The 19,120-nt window shown below is 47.2% G+C and overlaps 1 protein-coding gene across 10 annotated transcripts in view; it reads left to right on the top strand.

The window, feature by feature from the left end:
• Window positions 1–18,215, top strand: part of Mknk1 (MAPK interacting serine/threonine kinase 1) — a 39,563-nt gene extending 21,348 nt beyond the window's left edge. For 6 of the 10 annotated variants that reach the window (XM_034502380.2, XM_076934405.1, XM_076934406.1 and 3 more), the window contains 9 exons: window positions 1,809–1,888; window positions 3,323–3,396; window positions 5,248–5,352; window positions 9,090–9,145; window positions 11,935–12,030; window positions 13,595–13,789; window positions 14,334–14,498; window positions 15,540–15,583; window positions 16,883–18,215. In XM_034502380.2, coding sequence (XP_034358271.1) covers window positions 1,809–1,888; window positions 3,323–3,396; window positions 5,248–5,352; window positions 9,090–9,145; window positions 11,935–12,030; window positions 13,595–13,789; window positions 14,334–14,498; window positions 15,540–15,583; window positions 16,883–17,117 — 1,050 coding nt within the window. In that variant the 3' untranslated portion in view covers window positions 17,118–18,215. Of the gene's footprint in view, window positions 1–1,808; window positions 1,889–3,322; window positions 3,397–5,247; window positions 5,353–9,089; window positions 9,146–11,934; window positions 12,031–13,594; window positions 13,790–14,333; window positions 14,499–15,539; window positions 16,231–16,882 lie in introns of those variants that run through there. The other 4 variants (XM_076934410.1, XM_076934411.1, XM_076934412.1 and 1 more) reach the window with 4 other exon arrangements.
• The last annotated feature ends 905 nt before the right edge of the window (window positions 18,216–19,120 follow it).

Genomic DNA, 19,120 nt, shown 5'->3' with positions numbered 1-19,120 from the left:
ATGAGCTCTCAGGTCTATGCACTCATCCTTCAGGGAAGCCCTGCTGAACTGGATTCAGAGAAATACCTCTTCCAGCCAACCCCACAGCTGTGGATTATGACTGTGAAGAACATCTCCGCTAAGCCTTCTGGCTGGGGTATTGTTCCACGTAAAACAAAAGACCTTGTTTCCTTTTTGGAAACAAATCACTATAAATTAAAAAAAAAATTAATATGCCTAAAGTTATTTTAAAGCACACATAAATGAATGTTAAATTGAATAGAACCCATTGTGGTGGCCCACACCTTTAAGCTCAGCACTTGGGAGGCGAAGACAAGCAAATCTCTATGAGTTTCAGACCATCCTGGTGTACATAGTGAACTCCAAGCCAGTCAGAGCTAGACAGAGACAGAGAGACAGAGACAGACAGAGAGACTCTCTCAAAAAATAGATATAGATACATGAATGGATGGATGGATGGATGGATGGACAAACGGACAGACAACAGGTCTTTTCTTCCAGGGTGAGTCACAGAAGGAAAGCATGGCCCTCTGATCCATGTTTTGGATCTGGAAGCTTTGGACAACCTAGAGACAAGCTAGATGTTGCAGCATGGCTCCCCAAGACATGGCTTACTGCTGCTTCTCTCTAAGCATCCACCCCGTGACCTGCAGAGCTGGAGTGGAATGGTCCAATAATCTGATCCACACTGCCTCCCACCCAAAGTAGTTGCTCTCTGGCTAGTGGTCAGAACCCATTGGTTATCTCCAGAGAGAAGTCAGCCGTTGCTGGAAAGCCTGCCTGCTGGAAAGTTGCCTCTAACTTTGACCATCCCTGTTTGATGAATGCAACTGAATAGCTCAAGTCAAATAGTTTCTGTTCCCCAGCACTGCACCTTGCTGATTGTTCAAAATATAGGTCCAGGGTGATTTCCTAGCAGGTGTGACTAACCTTCAAGTTACAGTTGGATACACATGTTTGTGCTACAGCACATTAGAATCTTTTGAAGTGTTGTGCCAAGCAGCTAGAAGGAAGGGGCAGCGTGTCCCCTTCTAATCTGTGAGGCAGGACTAGCTCTGCAAGGCTTGCCTGCAGGCTCTGATTACAGTGCTCTGGGGCTCTGGATGGCTCCAGAGGGCTTTTCAGAGCCAGCCAGACACCACACAAACCTCTGCTGCATAGGCTCAGGTGTTCCTGAATTCATCACTTGCCAACCAGCTCCAAGTGGAGATGCCCACAGTGTGGGAGAAGTGAAGCCCCGTGGTGCTGAAGGAAGCTGTAGGCTTGGAGCAAGTGTAGGCTAGAGAGGGCTGGAAATGGACAGAAGACACCCCTTCCTTATCTTTTTGACAGTGCTGTCAGGATTAACCAAGACAGAATGTCTAAATTACTTACAGAGCCTGCCAGAGAGTGAGGATAACAGAAGAGGAGTTGTTTTCTTCTAACTGTGGGAGTTGCTGAGTGGCATCTGAGTAGAGTCTTTGCTTCCTCTCCACCTTGCCCTCTCTCATCCTTGCCCTTCCTCCATCTCAAGAAAGTCAAAAATATCTGCCCTTTGGGAAAAAATCCAGTGAAACTTTATCTCACTGGTTGCCCCAGTATCCCGTGTGCAGACAAGAGCAGCGGCTTAATCAGCTCCCCTGACCATGTGCGTAGCCAGACACACCTACACAGAAATCCTAGGGCTGGTGTCCTGCTTCCCCTCGTCACTGAGGCCTACTCTGGACTCCTGCTGCTCCATGTCTAACCTTGCCTCCTCTCAGGGTCTCTGGCTGGGGATCTGTGTTGAGGTCAGGTAGTGTACCTGACAGCTTTCATTCTTCCCACAGATCATTGAGAAGCAAGCAGGGCACAGTCGAAGTCGAGTATTCCGTGAGGTGGAGACGTTGTATCAGTGTCAAGGGAACAGGTGAGTGTTATGTAGGTGGAGCACTTAGCCACCAAAGGGGTTCCTTCTTACCAACCCGGACTCAAACATGAATTGCATGTAGCTCCTTCCAGCTTTCAAGGGGAGGAGGGATAACAGTAGACCCAAAATACTGTCTTCTCTTGGCTAAAATACTATAAATGGCAGCAGTCCGTAAGGTAGAAGAATGAGCACTCCTATCAGTGTCTATTTGAGGAAGAAACGGGGTTTTGTTTCTTCCAGTGCATGTGGAAGATGGGCCAGCAGTCTGCCTGGGAGCAGTCTGTAGGGCTGCTTTGATGCAGGCACAAGGCTGAGGACTGCAGGACTGCTCACTGCTGTCTCCTGTTCCCAGTGCTGAAGGTGGGACCAGCACTCTTTACTTGATAACTGGGCCACAGTAACCTTTAGCCCTGCGTTACACAGCTCCAAATGAGTGGTCCTCCCACAGTGGCTTTAAATCAGGGTCACCTCCAAGATTTGTCCGTCCCCCACTTCCTTGGCAGGGTCAGCAGGGAGCCAGTGGCCTGGTATTGATGGCTTTGTCATTAAGCTTGGAGGAAGGGGGCTGCTGTTGATTTAACTCCAGGCACTGCCTCTACAATCTTCTTTCAAATTAGGCCATTTTGGCCATCTTATTTGGACGCCTTCGCACTAGTAAAAGCCTGGTGTCTCCCCAAGTGGTCAGCATTTTTTTATGAGGGACAGATTTTTATTTTCAGCCCTGCAGCTTCTTAGTTCAGCATTAGAGACTCTACTAGGTTTATTTCGTTCTTCCAGAGAAAAAAAGCTCCCAACACCTCCAATATCCAAGCTGGTGGCTTCCCCACTGAGTTACAAGACGACCTTGTTGGCAGAGTACTGCAATACTCAGGCAGACAGAGAGTGCTCACCGGGGAAGGCCACAAGTGCTACAGTGGCCAGGAACGGTGCGGTTTCATTAAGCAGCGCTTAGCAGTTAGGGTCTAGCGGTGCCCACGTTAGGCCCCAAGTCTATTTGACAGATGTTTCCATTTTCTCCAGGCAATGTAAATACTGCCCTGTGATTTATGGGCAAGAGGGAGGGCAAGTAATTATTTGCTGCTTGCCTCCAGGACACACACCTACTATTCAGTGTTATTAGCCGCAATTGCTTCCAGTCGGCTGCAGATTTTATTCAGTTTAATGTGACCAGGACTTTTTATAACTCTACCTAGTGGGTTTTAGGGTTGGGGTTTGACAGCCCAGACTTGGTGAAAACACCAGAGACTAAACATTATAGAAAGATAAGGTGACCTGAATCTTGCTAACACCGTTGGCTGCTTCTCAAACATGAGTCTTTAATAAGCATTCTGATTTCAGGTTGCTTTCTGCCCACTACAGCCACTGTATATTTGTCCATTGGATATTTATGAGTGGACTTTAGCATATAATGCTCCCCCCTTTTCTTTATTTAAGGAACATTTTGGAGCTGATTGAATTCTTTGAAGATGACACACGGTTTTACTTGGTCTTTGAGAAATTGCAAGGAGGTATATCTTGTTGAGTATGTGTTTGGACTTTGGATTAAGACCCAGGGTGGTGATCATCCATCATGAATCCCAGAGACTTCTAAAACGAGTCAAGCTAATAAAAAGGATGAAGGACTTAAAAACTGCCCTTGGTTTGGGAGAAGGGAGGCCGGAGGGAAAGATGATAATTAGCATTTTGCAGCACTTAGAATGTCACCTGTGTGGATAGTCTATAAATGCCTTTTCATTATAATGGGAGTCCTATATAGATACTGTTAGTGATCAATTTATCAATCCCCTGTTTTGACACATTCACTATTTAACTAAATTAATTATGAAGTAGAAGCTTTGGCTTACACTGTGAAGTCTAGAAAGGCCAAACAGAGGAGAGGAGGGCCCCATTGTTTGGAACAGACTCGGGATCCAGGGAGAACAAGAACATGCACACTTCAGGTGAAAGAAAGATACCTCTCCTGCCACCACACTGCTGTCACTGGAATGACACATCCCCTCCCCTCTGTGCACCCAGGTGAAGTGCACATTTGCAAGGTGAAGGCTACAAGAATGTGTGGGGCTGAGGAAGGCTACATAGAAACTAACAAAGCTAAGCTGAAGTCACACTCAGCAGCCTCCATGACCTTGGAAACATTGGTTAGCCTCTTGCAAACGGTACTCTCATCTGTAAAATAGAGCTCTAGTAACACCTGCCTCAGAGGGCTGCTGTGGAAGCTGAATGAGAGAGTTTGAGAAGTACCTAGCACCAGAGTGCTAGGCACGAAGGGTTTGTTGGTACTATCAAAACAACTGACTGCCTAGGGACATCTGAGAAGTGAGTGAAATATTTTTCCTGCCTTGCTTTTTAAATAAATTTATAAATAACAGACAAACAGCAGGGCAAAATCCATAATAAATAGCATGGGCCATTTTTAGGACCCACGAATGACACCTTTAGCCCAATGGAAGCCCAGTACTGGCTTCTAGTAGTGAGTATAGGCTGTGAATTACATGTTAAGAATACCAGATGCAATAGGATCTCCTGTAGCCATATCTATTAAGGTGTAGCCCTAGTGAGGCCAGGCTATGGGATGAAGAAGATATGGGTGGGCTCAAGACTATCCATCCCTCAGCAGCTGGACCACAGTCCTGCGTGTGGAAAGGAAGTGTGCACAAGCTCCAAGGCTGGATTTACTGGGCAAAAGTCATGGCTCCACCACTTGATGTGTGTGAGTTTAGGCAAGTTGCTTAACGATTTTTTGACATGAAGTGGCCCATTTGTAAAAGGGGGATAGCTGTTGTGCTCATTTTGTGCATTTGAGTTGAGATAATGTATTTGAAGAGGATTGAACAGTTTTGGACACATAGTAGACACTCAATAAATGGTAATCATTGCCAACAAAATTAATAACAATTTTAAATTAATAAAATTAACATGTGAAGGAGAAGGTTTAGAAGGAAGAGCAATCCTTTTCGTTTCCCCCACCCACAAGGCTTTGCTTACACGAGACATATGGGGGATTTCCACTGGAAAGCCTGTCTGTGTTCAGAACAAGAGGGGGAAATGTCTGTAAGCCCCACTGCCCTGTGTGTTTTCATTTTTAGTTTCTTTTTGACTTCAGAAGCCAGATCAGCCCCAGTGGCATTAGTATCTTTTTGCCTTGTATGTAATTTTTCTGCATCTGAACTCCTTGCAGACAGGCATAGAAGGTAGCAATCTGGTTCAGCAGAAATAGACTGGACCCACTGTACCAAGCACCGCAGTTGGTGCTTGACATTAATCAATAAGTAAGTCTGTCTCTACTGCAAACTTGTCCTTAAAGAAGTTATGCTTACCAGAGCCTACAAAGCCATTCCTTCTTGTCCCTCTGCCCCCAGGCTCCATCCTAGCACACATCCAGAAGCGGAAGCACTTCAATGAGCTAGAAGCCAGCAGAGTGGTGCGAGATGTCGCCACTGCCCTTGACTTCCTGCATACTAAAGGTGATCCGAGCCTTCAATTTGGGTGGGCAAGTTGGGCAGGTTGGGCCAGCCAGCCTCTGGGTAGCAAGGTAGAGGACACAGTCCTGGCAGGGAATCTATCCAGGAGGTGGCACAGCTGGCACCTCATGATTCAAAACTTGTCCACCTAGGAAGGGAGAGGAGGTGTGTGACTCCAAGGCTTCACTGTGGAACATAAGGGGTGGTAGAATTACAAGATAGAGGTACAGTGAAAAGAAGGGCAAAAGCCTGGATTCACAGTGCCCAAAGCATGTGTGGTCTGTGCACTATGGTTCTATATAGGTGATGTTTCTCTTCTTTTTTAGAATTCATTTGATTTTTAATTGTGCATGTGTGAGTCTTTGTGGTGGTGTGTAGTGACATTTTTGAGAATTCTGGAATTTTGGGTTCCTTTGAAAAAACATGGGAATATTATAAGAATATGCTTTTGTTTTAGTCCCAGGTGTGGGGATGTGGAGTGTCTTCAGGTTGTTTACAGCAACTGACTGTGATTTGCCTTGTGCTCCAGCAGAGGCGTAGTTTTGCCAGCTGTAGATAGTTTCTGTGATTGTGCGACATTTGAAATTCTGTGAACTTTTCAGAGGATGTATAAATGCTAGAACCCCAATACACTGTTAGTCATTCAGGGTGGTTGGTTGCAGTTTGTTACTAGTTGTGTTCAAAGAAGACAGAAACCGGATTCCGAGATCTCCCCCCTCATCCCTCTTTCTCTCCTTTCTAGTGATAGGGTGAAGGGGGAATAAAAGGCACAAAAAAGAAGGACCCACAAAGTAGCAGAGACGTGTGCAAGGGGTATACCCAAGGAGGCCAGAGACATCAGAGCCCCTGGAGTTCGGCTTTCAGGCGGCTCTGAGCTGCCTGATGTGGGTGCTGGAATCTAAACTGTGTCCTCTGGAAGAATGATTAACAAGCCGTCTCCCCAGCCCCTCCTTTTCCTTACAAATCATGTCAAACTCATAAATGAATGGCCCATTCACACGTGAGCATTTTAGCATCATTCCATCTTTTAAAGCATATCGCCTGTATCTCTTTCACATTGGCCTGGTAGGATTAGGTAGTCTTCCGTATCAGATAATTTAAGAACTTCTGTAGTTCTTAAATCTTAAATCTGTAGTGAATTAAATCTTTGTGCACGTCCATAAGTCTGTTGGACTATTACATACATGTTTTAATGCCACAGAAAACTGAGTTACCCTCTGTGTTCCTTCAGTGGTAACACGTATCCTGTAGCATTGTAGTAAGGATTAAAGAGATGGCAGTGTCCTCCATGGCAGTTAACACGTTATGTATTAGGTGAATTTGTTTATGTAGTTGACTGTATCTTCTTTATGTCTTATGGGCATATGTGTGTACACATTTCAGGAACTGTACCCATGTAAGTGATGCCGTAATCGTGCATAGTTCTTGTCATGTATATGCATATATACACAGTATATACAGAAAAGATTCATTCAGCTACATACACAAATTCATATATAATAAAGGCTTAGAGCAGTGCCATATAAATGTATGCACATACACACACACACACATACATATATATATATATCATATATATATATATATGATATATATATATATATGTATATCATGTATGTGTGAGGGGGCTTTGTTAAATGTTACTTTCTCTTCACATAAAGAGTTTTTACTTCTAAATTACCTTTCTTGAAGTAAAGCGTTCTCCTTGGTTTGGGTGGGGAAATGGAGGTGGAGCAAATAATTTGTTAGCTTCACTTCCTGCACAGCTGTGGCTGAGTGCTCCGACCCAGCTGCAGGCATGCCTTCACGGATCCCATTCTTTGAGGCATCTAGCATAGCCAGGTGTGGTAGGCATGGCAGGTGTGGCAGGTGAGCAGCCCGTCAGGCTCCTCGGTGGCTGGGCGTGATCTGCAGACTGCTAGTGTCCATGCTGAGGCCCTGACTTTGCACCTGAGCTGAAAATTCCTAGAAGGGGGCATCTGTGCTTCGCACAGCATGATGAATGGAAGCCGTTCTGTCTCTGAAAGCTGGGGTGCATGCAGGGAACACCTGCCTGACAAAGATTTACAACTGCTCCCCAAGCTGCCTCTGTGGATTGCAAAACTGGGTCACGCTTTTCACAGGAGCCATACCTTGGAGGAGGGAGTAAAGGCAGTTTTATTTATTTATTTATTTATTTATTTATTTATTTACAAAAATGCACTAAAGGGAACAGAGGCCAATGGTGTCTTAGAAGTTCTGAAGTGCTTGTTACCACCTAGCTGGCCCACTGCCCATGTGACTAGAAGTTGGAGAGGATGAAAAACGATTTCCAGGTGAACTTGGCTGTTTTCTAAATAACTTCATGCCGGGAAGATGAATTGGGCAAGAATGGGTCAGTCTCAAAACAAGTTCCCTACTTTTAAATACTGGACACACTGCAGCTTAACCTCTGGGAAATGAACCAGAGCAGCTCAATGGCTGGAGCATTCACTCAGGCAGGCCCTTTATTACAGCCTGGCTCCCGGAGTGCCCGGGCTGAGGCACAGGTGGGCCACGGGCACCTATTTGGAGAGTAAGGCTCTGTGTGCGGCTTGTGATCTTCTGTGGGAGCACTTGCCATAATGGAAAATATCCTTCACTTTTAGTGCGGTGAGCAGTAGCCTGACTCAATTTGTGCAGCCCGGGCTGCGTTGCCCTGGGTTCTCATTCAATTAGGTGACTGATGAAGTTACTTAGCTCGCTGGAGCTCAGCTTTCTTCTCTAGTGAAGTAACTTCAGAAGGCTGGGCCTGTTAATAGAGAGCTGGAGAACTGCCTGCGAAGTTGATCCAGGGAGTTTGAATGTGGCGAGTTCACTTTCCCCATCGCTCCGTATCTTCAGCTGCTTCCCAGGCCTTTGAAGCAGCATGTCCAATCTTTTAGGCCTTGCAGCAGTGCTGTGTGTGCTGTGTGCTGTCGGGGTGGAGGGTAGAATACCATGTTCTCTGCCAGAACACCATGGCCTCGTTTGTTTGCTCTGTCCCTTTCTATCGTTACAAGATGGTTTCCCCAGGTGACTTCTTGGCCATTTCAGCAGGATTTAACACCCTTGTGGGGCAGCTGCTATCTGCAGGCCTCTGTAGGAGGTCTGTCCCCAACACTGGGGTGTCTCCTCTGAAGAGCTGTGTGCTCCATCAAAGCTCTGCTGCAGGCAGGGCGGCCAAGCACACACATGTGGTGCAGAGCAGGTAAGAAGGACCGAGAAGCCTTGGGGGAATTGTAGAGGAACACTTAGTCCTCAGAGCATTCCAGGAGCCACACTGGAGGACTCTTTTCTCTAAAATCAATTACACAAGAAGAAATGAGGGAGAGCCGTCCAGGTCCCCAAGATGTTCTCAAACAAGGCACTGATTTTTTTCTGCATCGCTGACCCAAGCCTTGCCATTTGCAGGGCTGTCTGCCTTGCTTTATGTCAGGTGGCACAGTAAGAATTCTCGGTTGTCTCTGCGGTGCTGAAAGTAGGCTGCCTGGGATTCGTTTAGCGCTTCTTATCCCTGCCAGACTTCTAAAGCCTCTACTTCAAAAGAGCTTGGCAGAATCAACTGTGCTTTGGGTTTGTGTCTCTGGTTACTGCTGCCTCCTGCAGCTCGTTGATTTTTTAATGTACCATAATTGGGAATTAATCTGCGAACAGCAGCATTTGGAAAAAATTAATTGTGTGTGGAATGTTTGATAATTATGTGCATATGTTAACCCTTTCTTTGCTGCTTGTCACTCCAGGCATTGCTCACCGTGATCTGAAGCCAGAAAACATACTGTGTGAATCTCCAGAAAAGGTACTCAGGGCTTGGTTTGGGATGTTACAGCTCATGTTGATCAGGAATACCTCCCTGCCTCAATGCAGGGAGTCAGAAGTTCCCCTGGCCAAGTACCAAATGCAGCTTAGTATGAACACATGAGAATGTTGTACCTACTATGTAATGTCCCCACATTCCAGTTTACACCTGTAATCTGAGCCCTCACGAGGCTGAAACAGGTGAGTCACCATGAGTTCAAAGCCAACCCCGGCTGCAGAAGGAGACCCTGTCTGAAATAATCGCCACCCCTCCCCTATTCCCCCCAAAATTCCAGGTAGTTAGTCCTTGTGCTGTTTTGATCTTATCATCTGTTTGATTGGCTTCAGCCTGCAAGCTTTTAAAATAGGTGAGCTTTGAACAGCATTAATATTTTCTAACACAGTGCTTCAGAGTAGTTGGTGTGAGTCAGAGACAACTGAAATCTATGTCCCTGCCCATAAGTGCTAACTGTGGTAGGGTATTATGCAAAATGGTGTCCACTATTAGAAGTAATAATTAGGAAGCAAGTTCTTGATAAGAGTTTGTTTCTATTTCTATCTCCAAAGGTGCTCATTAATGATAAAGCACCAATGCTTCTGTTGAACAAGGCACCCTATGTAAACATTACCTTAGCCTGTCTACCAGTAAATGGAAGTGTCTGGATTTAACAAACTGTTGTTAGACGGGTTGATAGTACCGTAGCCCACATTCACAGCTCCATGTGTGTACACGAGTGTACTAATGCGAGAACAATGTGCCTTGGTGCAGACGTTTTAGCTCATAGCTAAGGAGCAGCAGAAGTGAACGTGTGAACCAGTTCACTACACACAGTTCTTTGTGGGATGCTAATGTATTAACTCAAGTAAAAGTTGTGGCTTCTGCTGATTGAGATAGTGCACATCTTTAATCCCAGGATTGGGGAAGCAGAGGCAGGCAGATCTCTGAGTTCGAGGCCAGCCAGGCTACAGAGTGAGTTCCAGGACAGCCAAGGCTACATAGAACCTGTCTCACAAATCAAAAACAAAGATTTTGTGATTGTGACATCCTAAAGTGGTTCTGCATATACCTTCATAATATATCATTATTATGATCATTAATAATAATTACAGTTAACATTTCAAATATTTACATTGTGCCAGACATTTATGCTTATTTAGTATGTATAAAAACATCTTAAGATAAATACTACTATTATCTTCATTTTATGGATGAAGAAACTGACACTTAGGTTTTAAAAAAAACGTACAGAAGGTCTTTCCATGGCAAATGGAGAAGCCTGGATGGACAGATGGAACTAGAGCCCTGTGGGTGCTCAGAGCCTCCGTTGCTGCCTCTGACTTACACAGCATTTCAGGTCCTCTCTTTGGTTTGTTCTCCATGGTTTGTGTTTATTGCCCCTTTTTTATGGTTGAGAAAACTAAATTTTAAGAGAAGCTAAATGTCAAAAGGCATTATCAAGAAACTGAAGAGCCAACTTAAATAATGGGAAAAATATTTGAAAGTTACATATTTGATCAGGGTTTAACATTTAAAACATATAAAGACCTCTTAAGACTCAGCCACAGAACAGCAACTCAATTCTGAAATGGTCATAGGGCCTGAATAGACTTTCCTCAAAGACTTGCAGATGGCTAGCAAGCACATGAAATGATGTTCTACACTCTAAGTTATTAATGAACTGCAGATGAAAGTGGCTACTACACACCTGCCAGGCTGGCTATATTTTAGTAGAAGATGATTCCTGACAGGGAAGGTGTAGGTAAGCTGGCATCCTTATACATCGCTGGTGCTGTGAGATACGGGAAATGGCTTGGCAGGTCCTCCAAGGGCTAAGTGTAGAAACAGCAGTTCTCCTACAAATGTGCCCAAAACTGAAGAGAGAAACTGGAACAGGTATTTGTGTGCTAGCTTTTATAACAACATCATTCTTAATAGCCACTGTGTCCACCACAAAATGTGATCTCTACATATGATGGAGTATTACTCAACCCTAAACAGAAGGCAGTTCTGATACCCGCTGTAATATACATGAACATTTACGCCAGGACTGGAGATACAGCTAGAGTACTAGGCTAGCATGCAAGGCCTGGGGTTCCATTCCCAGCACTGCCCAAAATAGCAACAGTGAAAACACTTAAGCCAAGTGAAAGGCGCTACATGTACAAGTATGTACATTCACTTACATGAAATATCTAAAGCAGGCCAATCAGTCAAGGCAAGAGTAGGTTAGAGCTGCCTGAGATGAGGGTCAAAAATGGGCAGTACTTGCAAGTACCACTTGGAGGGGTGGAAGAATTTTCAAAACTGCTGGTGGTAATGGGGTATATTATTAGGTTGTACAACATTAGGTTGTGCATTTAAGAATTGCTAAAACAGGAGGTGTGGAGACATGCCTTTAATTTCAGCACTCAGGAAACAAACAGGTGGATCTCTGTGAGTTCAAGGTCAGCCTTCCTGCTGTCCTGAAACTCACTGTAGATCAGGCTGACCTCAAACTCAGAGATCCACTTGCCTCTGCCTCCTGAGTGCTGGGATTAAAGGTGTGTGCCACCACCACCCAGCTAAGTCACAGCAATCTTAACACCATCTAACACCAACAGCCCCTTCTCCCTTAGGAAGTATGGGGGAGAGGAGAGCTTGGAGTCAGTCCTCAGTGCCTTGCTAACCCAAGAACAGGAAATATGGCCTGGTAGGAAGAGCAGCTGCCATTGACAACCAAGCCTCTATTGGTCACACTACTGTCCTTGTGACCTCCGGTTTCTTATCACCGATCCTGTCTTCTTTTGCAGGTGTCTCCGGTGAAAATTTGTGACTTTGACTTAGGTAGTGGGGTAAAATTGAACAACTCCTGCACTCCCATAACTACACCAGAGCTGACCACTCCAGTACGTATGGCCTCGTAGCCTGTGCCCCTGCTGCTGCTGTGTGTGTGGAGCATTTGAATGTGTGACAGAACAGAGGAATAGGAAAGGAAGCCCCGCCGGGCAGTGGTGGCGCACGCCTTTAATCCCAGCACTTGGGAGGCAGAGGCAGGAGGATTTCTGAGTTCGAGGCCAGCCTGGTCTACAGAGTGAGCTCCAGGACAGCCAGGGCTACACAGAGAAACCCTGTCTCGAAAAACCAAAAAAAAAAAAAAAAAAAAAAAAAAAAGGAAAGGAAGCCCCAAGATGCACTTCTCAGACCTGAGTGGTCCTTTGACTCTCAAACCGACCCTACCCAGTTGCTAATGAAACTATCATTGGAGCTTTCATGGGCCAAAGAGGAGCCTGTTGTCTCCACAAGCACAGGCTGCATCCTGACTCCTGTCCCAGATGAAAACAGACACTGCCCTATTGTACATAAGCTCCAGAGAACCCCATAAGTCCCTCATCCCCTGTGTAGAGGATAGGAGTGATCATCCCACCCAGGAAAGTCCATGGTTTGTGCTGTGGGAAGCCGGTGAGGTCCCAGACATCTTGCACAGAACATCACTTTTCCTTCCTTCACATTTCACATTTCAAATGGTGATGCTGGAGCTCCCCAGAAGATACCTCTCACACATACTTAATATGCTGTAATTACGATGATTCTTTTGAGATTTGCATGCTTCATCAGTGAATTTTGCTAATAGCCTTTTTTTTTTTAAGACTTGCCTTTAAATAGGCTTATATTGTGTCTTATTCTAAGCAACAGTATTAGGAATGTTTACATATCGGCATCCAACATACAGTGTTCCCTTGTTCTCAAATTCATTAACTCTAATTGCCAGTAGCAAACAAAATAATCTGTTTGAGAGCACTCACCATCCATAATCAAATTAGTTAGGAGTGGAGGAGTAGAGGGCTGGGGAGGAGTAGGTGAGCTTGAGATCAGGGGGAAGCAAAGCACGTGTCTCTTATTCCTCTCAGCAGTCTCCCGAGACTGCCTGGCTATGCTGTTGTCCATCCTGAACCTTCTTCTCTCTAAAGGACAAGGAGATTGGACATGCCATCAGAGTTCTTCGAGACTTGATAGCCCCTGAATTTTAAACCATTAGGTTTCCTTCCTCTAAGCTAGTGGAGAGCTGGGCAGAAGTCACTTTAAAAACCCCGTACAGGATGGAGGCAAATCTCCACAGATCCCTCACCCATGCCATCCTTGGCATTGTATACACACAAGGTCTGTTTAGAGAGAGATGAGGTAGGGAAGCACTCCTGGGGCTCCTTTCCTGGGACCACTGGAGAAGGACCCAAAAGGCAGGAAGGTAACTTGGAGTTGGCCGTGTGAACCATAGGGGATGATGCCTCAGCTGACACTTCTCTTTGTGTCTCTGGGGTACTGGTGAGCCCTGCAGCTTTCCCTAGGACTTCTGTCTGTGACTTCATCCTTCCTTCCTCTTGCTTGAAATACATTCTGCACTTTGCCATCTGCTCACCCACAAACTCACCCTCTCTCTTTGCCATCTCCCCTTCCCACGCCCTTATCCTACAGTGCGGCTCTGCAGAGTATATGGCACCTGAGGTGGTGGAGGTCTTTAGGGACGAGGCTACTTTCTATGACAAGCGCTGTGACCTGTGGAGCCTGGGTGTGGTCCTCTACATCATGCTGAGTGGCTACCCCCCCTTTGTAGGTCACTGTGGGGCTGACTGTGGCTGGGACCGGGGAGAGGTATGCAGGATGTGCCAGGTAAGTGCCACCTGGGCATCACTGGGCATAGGTGAGGTTGGCATGATTGTGGGGGTACCAAACAGGTTTAGGAGAAGAGACTGCCCCAAGTTTGAGGGGGATACCAGAGGTAAAACAGAGATATTCAGCTGTAATATTTTGGGGGAGAGTTGTTGAGACCAACAGTCCTGAGCACACTCAAGTATGCCTGGCCCAGGGAAAGAGACAAGACCTGTAGGAAGGATGAATACTGACCAGGAGATGGAGGCATGGAACACTTTGTGTGCACCACAGTGGAAGAGATTTCAAGAAAGGAGCCAGGAACAGGCTTCGTTGTATGGACGCTGTTTACACATCCCTCTCCTGTCCTGCAAGTAGCATAGCCATTTTTGCCTTCCATGGTCATTGAGTAGTACTGCAGGACCTAGGGGAGACTGAGGAAGGAGGCTCTCAAACCCTGAGCAACGCTTCTAGCAGAGTTGGAGTTAGGGTGACCAGATCAGTAGCAGCGTAGCCCTGGCCATCCCTGGCCAGTGTGACTTCAGAAGGAACTCTCTTCGCCTAGAACAAGCTGTTTGAGAGCATCCAGGAAGGCAAATACGAGTTTCCCGACAAAGACTGGGCTCACATCTCCAACGAGGCCAAAGACCTCATCTCTAAGCTCCTGGTTCGAGATGCAAAGCAGAGACTCAGCGCTGCCCAAGTTCTGCAGCATCCATGGGTACAAGGGGTGAGTGACCACAGGATGAGTGGCATGAAACCCCTGCTGGCCTACAGGAGGTGTCACAGGGAAGCTCTCACCCCACAGTGCGGCTTCCCCAAGCTGGAGACAGGTGGGACATCAGCTCCAGTCATCCTACAGTAGAAGGAATGACTCCCGGCTCAGCCCCTTGATGTACCATAGATTTGCCTCTCACCCTGGCCACCCCCTCTCACCAAACTCCTAGTGCCCTGTGAGGATTTGACACATGGATCCCTCTGTTAGCAGAGGCACCGATTCCAGGAAGCAGTCTGGAGTTGCCATTCAGGGTCTGTAGTACAAAACATTATTAGCTAAGAGTCCCCAGAGGCAAGCAAGGCCCTACAGCTTATATGACTGCATTAGGATCATGGGATTCTCCTGGCAGCTGGGAGTCAGGGCCCTAAAAGGCAAGTGGTGGTGGTTTTCGTGAGTTCAGAAACCAAGTCCTCACTATAAAACTAAATCCTCCATGGTCACAGAACTTGAGCTTTTCCCTCCAAGAAGTCTTTGTCCTTGGTCTGCCATGCCCTCACCAGCCTCTGTCACCCGGCTACTGAAAAGAGGCAAGCATTGCCAGCCCAGAGCGATGTCAAGGTAGCTCAGTAGCTAAATCCTATCCACACCATGTCAGAGCCATGCAGTAGAGAGAGGAGTAAGCCCCAGGCCTGGAGAGAGAGACCTTGTAGAACAGTGTGATGGGTGCTGGAGAAAGTACTAGAGGGGGGCACAAAGGAGCAAGGCCTCTGCTTGAAATGGGGTAGGAGGGTGGCAGGGAAAGTGACCTTTGAACTGGGTCTTAGAAAGCAACTAAGACTTTAGCAGGAAGGGAGAGAGGGCATGGGAGGCAGCCGTGACTTCAGAGTACTTCTCTTGCTCTGTCTTCAGAAAGTCTGATCCTGCAGTAAGCATAACCAAGTCTCCATGCCAGGCCAAGCACCTGCAGTAACACGCCCCCTCTGCTGGCCTGGGTGGGGGCAGCTCTTGGAAGGTGGGAGCAGCATTACCCACACTCTGTCCTTCCCATTCTAGCAAGCTCCAGAAAGGGGACTCCCCACGCCGCAAGTCCTTCAGAGGTAAACGCTTCCATCCTACCCACTGCCTTCTTACCTTGGCCTTGACTTTCCCTCAGATCTCAGCCACGTGTGGGGGATGGGCCCATCCTCAGGCTCTGAGGCCCTCTCTGGAGAGTTCTCCATAGATTCCTTTCTCTCAGCTTCATCTAAGCTCCTCTTTGCAGGAAAACCCTTGTTTTCTACTCACTTGAACATGACTGTGAATCACCATTTACACCCCAAAGATGGCCCTTATCTCTGGATCATCTTCACAGAGGGTTCTGCTCGTAGCAAAAGGAGAGGAGGGGTTCAGGGCCTCTTTAAGGCAGAGGGACAAGTTGCCACATATACTGTTAGGCATACAAGAATGATAATGGCTTCTGTGTCTTAAGTACTTACCACCTGTCCAGTGTGGTACTAAAAGCATTTCGTGCGCAGTCATGTGTTGCTCAAAGACCAAGGCCGTCCTGAAGAACGCAGTGAGAGAAATGCCCAGACTTCAGACCCCAGCACTAAAAATAGAAAAGAGAAAAGAAATACAATTTCATCATGCACAGTCATCAGAGATGACACTGGGTGATACAGTCACATGGTATATGTCAGCAACTGAAATTCCATGCAACAAATGTCTGTGCTATTTCTTCACAACAAGTTTAAGTTTTCCAGAATCCATTTTAGAGATGGAAAGGGGCTCAAGTTTATTTGTGCTAGGACACAGAGCAGCTGGAGATAAATTCCCACCAAGCTCTGCCCATGGGAATGGAGGTGGGCTGGGCAGAAACTCCCTTGGGAACTCAGCCTCGTGCAAACCCCTATCAGCATCCATGGGGCTCTGAACCACTGCAGCTTTTAGGAGGAGCCACCCAAAAGGGTCTCTCTTTGTTCACCCCAGGCTGCCTCCACCTGGCTGGCATTCCCACCTGGTGTAGCTCTTGCAGATGTTTGCATGTGCCCTGCTTAGGCTGGGCTCTAGGGGCACAGATAGAGGTAGCACAGGCCCGGCCCAGAGCCCCTGCTCTTGGGGAAAAGGAGACAGCTGCAGCCCCTGGCTTGGGAAGAGCTGGGGCAACAGCAGAGCCTGGAGAGGGTGCTCTGAGAAGTGACCATTTGCCCTGACTGCCCTGCCCACGAGGCTCAAAGCCCATTCTCATCTTAGTCAAGCAAGGTTCTAAACCAGGCAAAGCTGCTTTGGAGAGAGCAGCATGGGCCAGGAAAGTCTGATGGATTGTAGAACCCAGCAGTGGGTAGGTGCATCCAAGAGCCTGCCTGGCTGATCTCAATACCACTGCCCTCCTCTCCATGCCTTCCCTGGCCCTGCAGAAACAGCAGCACCATGGACTTGACGCTCTTCGCAGCCGAGGCCATTGCCCTTAACCGCCAGCTGTCCCAGCATGAGGAGGATGAACTGGCAGAGGAACAAGAGGCCCTAACTGAGGGCCTCTGCTCCATGAAGCTGTCCCCTCCATCCAAATCTCGCCTGGCACGAAGGCGAGCCCTGGCCCAGGCTGGCCGAAGCCAAGATGCAATCCCGTGTTCAACACCCGCAGGGCTCTGAACCACTGCCGGCACACCTTGTAGGCCTGTCCAGGCAGTGCCCCTTGAAAACCTTTGAGGTCAAAGTGTGAAGCAGGCGGAGGGACCGGCCCTGCAGCCCCAGCAGGCGTTTACCATCCAGAAAGGCTCCCAGGTTCCCACCCATCCCCCATTTCCCTTGGGTCCTGAAAGGAGAAAGCTTTTTCCAAAGGGGTTGTCTTTGAAAAGGGAAGCAATCACTTGTCACTTTGCATAATCGCCTGCAGCAGGAACATCTCTTTGCCAGGCTCCAAATGCTCCCAGTGTGCAGATCCCGAATCCAGCTTGCGGTGGGGGCTGCTGGGGCTGCAGCCTTCAGGGAGCCAGCTTTCAGGAGCTGACAGAAGCTGCCGACACATATGCCTCTTCTCCCCCTGCACTGTCACCTTCTTCTGGCGATCCGCCCACCTTCCTCTGTCCTACAGACGTCCTCTCTGCCTGTCCTCTCTCCTGGCTGAGAAAAGCCATCCCCTCAATTTTGGAAGGGCAGGGAACCAGATCAGTCTTCCAGTCTGTAGCACAGAGAAGCACATAATCTTTCTTTGCCGTGACCGGAATGTGTTCCTCATTTATCATCCTCTTCCATGTTTGGGATTGCTGCTAAAGTCAGTATTATTTCTTTTTAAAAATATGTTTGCTTTTTTTAACCATGTTCTTCCAGCAGTCATAGAACTTGAAACTGGCACTGCAAGCCCATGGATTTCCCCAAGAGGTTATCCATGCACTTGGGTTTTAATCCTCTTCCCCACAGTCTCAACTGATTTTAAGTAGTTACTATGATAAGAACGTAGAGACTGGTGTCTTCGCATCTTTATCTGCTGCTGCCGCCTTCTCCCAGGTCATTTGTGGAGGGAGGCGGCGCAAACCCAGGGCAGCCGGATTGCTGTGTCCGAGAGGAAGCCCTGCACCCTGCTCTGAGGAATGCTGTGCCTACTGCCCAGACATGAAGTCACAGGCACTGTCAGATAGCTGTGGAGTCACACAAAACAGATTGCATATGTGACATACAACGTTAGCCAACCACGATTACCAAAATTCTCTCGTAACTTGTGCTTGTTTTAATAAATAATTTAAAATTCTGGCTGTGGCAGCCTTGATGGTCCTTTCTTCAGCTGCAGGCTTGAAGAGGAGGCATACCTCCAAGATGGGGGCTGAGCCTGGTGAAGTTGAAGGAGGGGTTCCCAAATAGAATACCACATTGATCCACAAGGTGAGATTTGCTTTCCTGTTTGTAACTGAGGAGATAAAATTCATCAAACACCATGTTTATAATAAACAACTGTGCTTTTGAGAAGCTGTTTACCAAGAAGAGGTTGAGGTTGAGGTGGGGTCATTAGCCATCACACAGCAGGTTTTAAAAGGAGCTCTAATAGAGAAGCCTGTACCCACCCCCACAGAAGACCATATTTCCCCATCTAAAGAATTACTGTGCCTTTATTGCAGACCTGATGTATGCCCAGGATTGCACTTGTCCTACCAGAGTTAATGACGAAGAGAAATGGTGCCTCCCACCTATACCCAGACAACAGGGAACTGGGTAGATGGACCTTTATAACTTCCCAAGATATCAAGAGGGGATCCGGTATCAGGGCTTAGGTCATGGCTACCAGCAGTCCTGTAGTGTGAATGTCTGCATATTGTAGTGGCATGGTTGATGGTCTTCCCTTTGCATCTCTTCATCCACCTGAGGTGAGACCAGCAGATTTGCAGAATGGCCCAAAGGCTCCCAGCCCCTGGACATCCAAAACTAGGAAGTGAATTCTGTCTGTGACTTGAGCACTGGCCTTGTCTGTCCTCCAACAAGTCCTCAATCTTGCTACAGACCAAGACCCCAGGTCCTCATCCTTCTGGCCTTTGCTCAAGCTGTGCCCTCCCACCAGCCTCCTCCCACTGATCCCCTCCCTTTGAAAGCTGTTTAAATGATAGAATGCAGCTTTGGTTTTGCTAACAGTTGTACATTTATAAAGTAGCAGGACCATTCTTAGT

Source organism: Arvicanthis niloticus, chromosome 5, assembly GCF_011762505.2.
Source record: "Arvicanthis niloticus isolate mArvNil1 chromosome 5, mArvNil1.pat.X, whole genome shotgun sequence".
Lineage (NCBI taxonomy): Eukaryota > Metazoa > Chordata > Mammalia > Rodentia > Muridae > Arvicanthis > Arvicanthis niloticus.
Note: the sequence above shows the minus strand (reverse complement) of the source record. Positions and strands in the feature narration are given on the sequence as shown.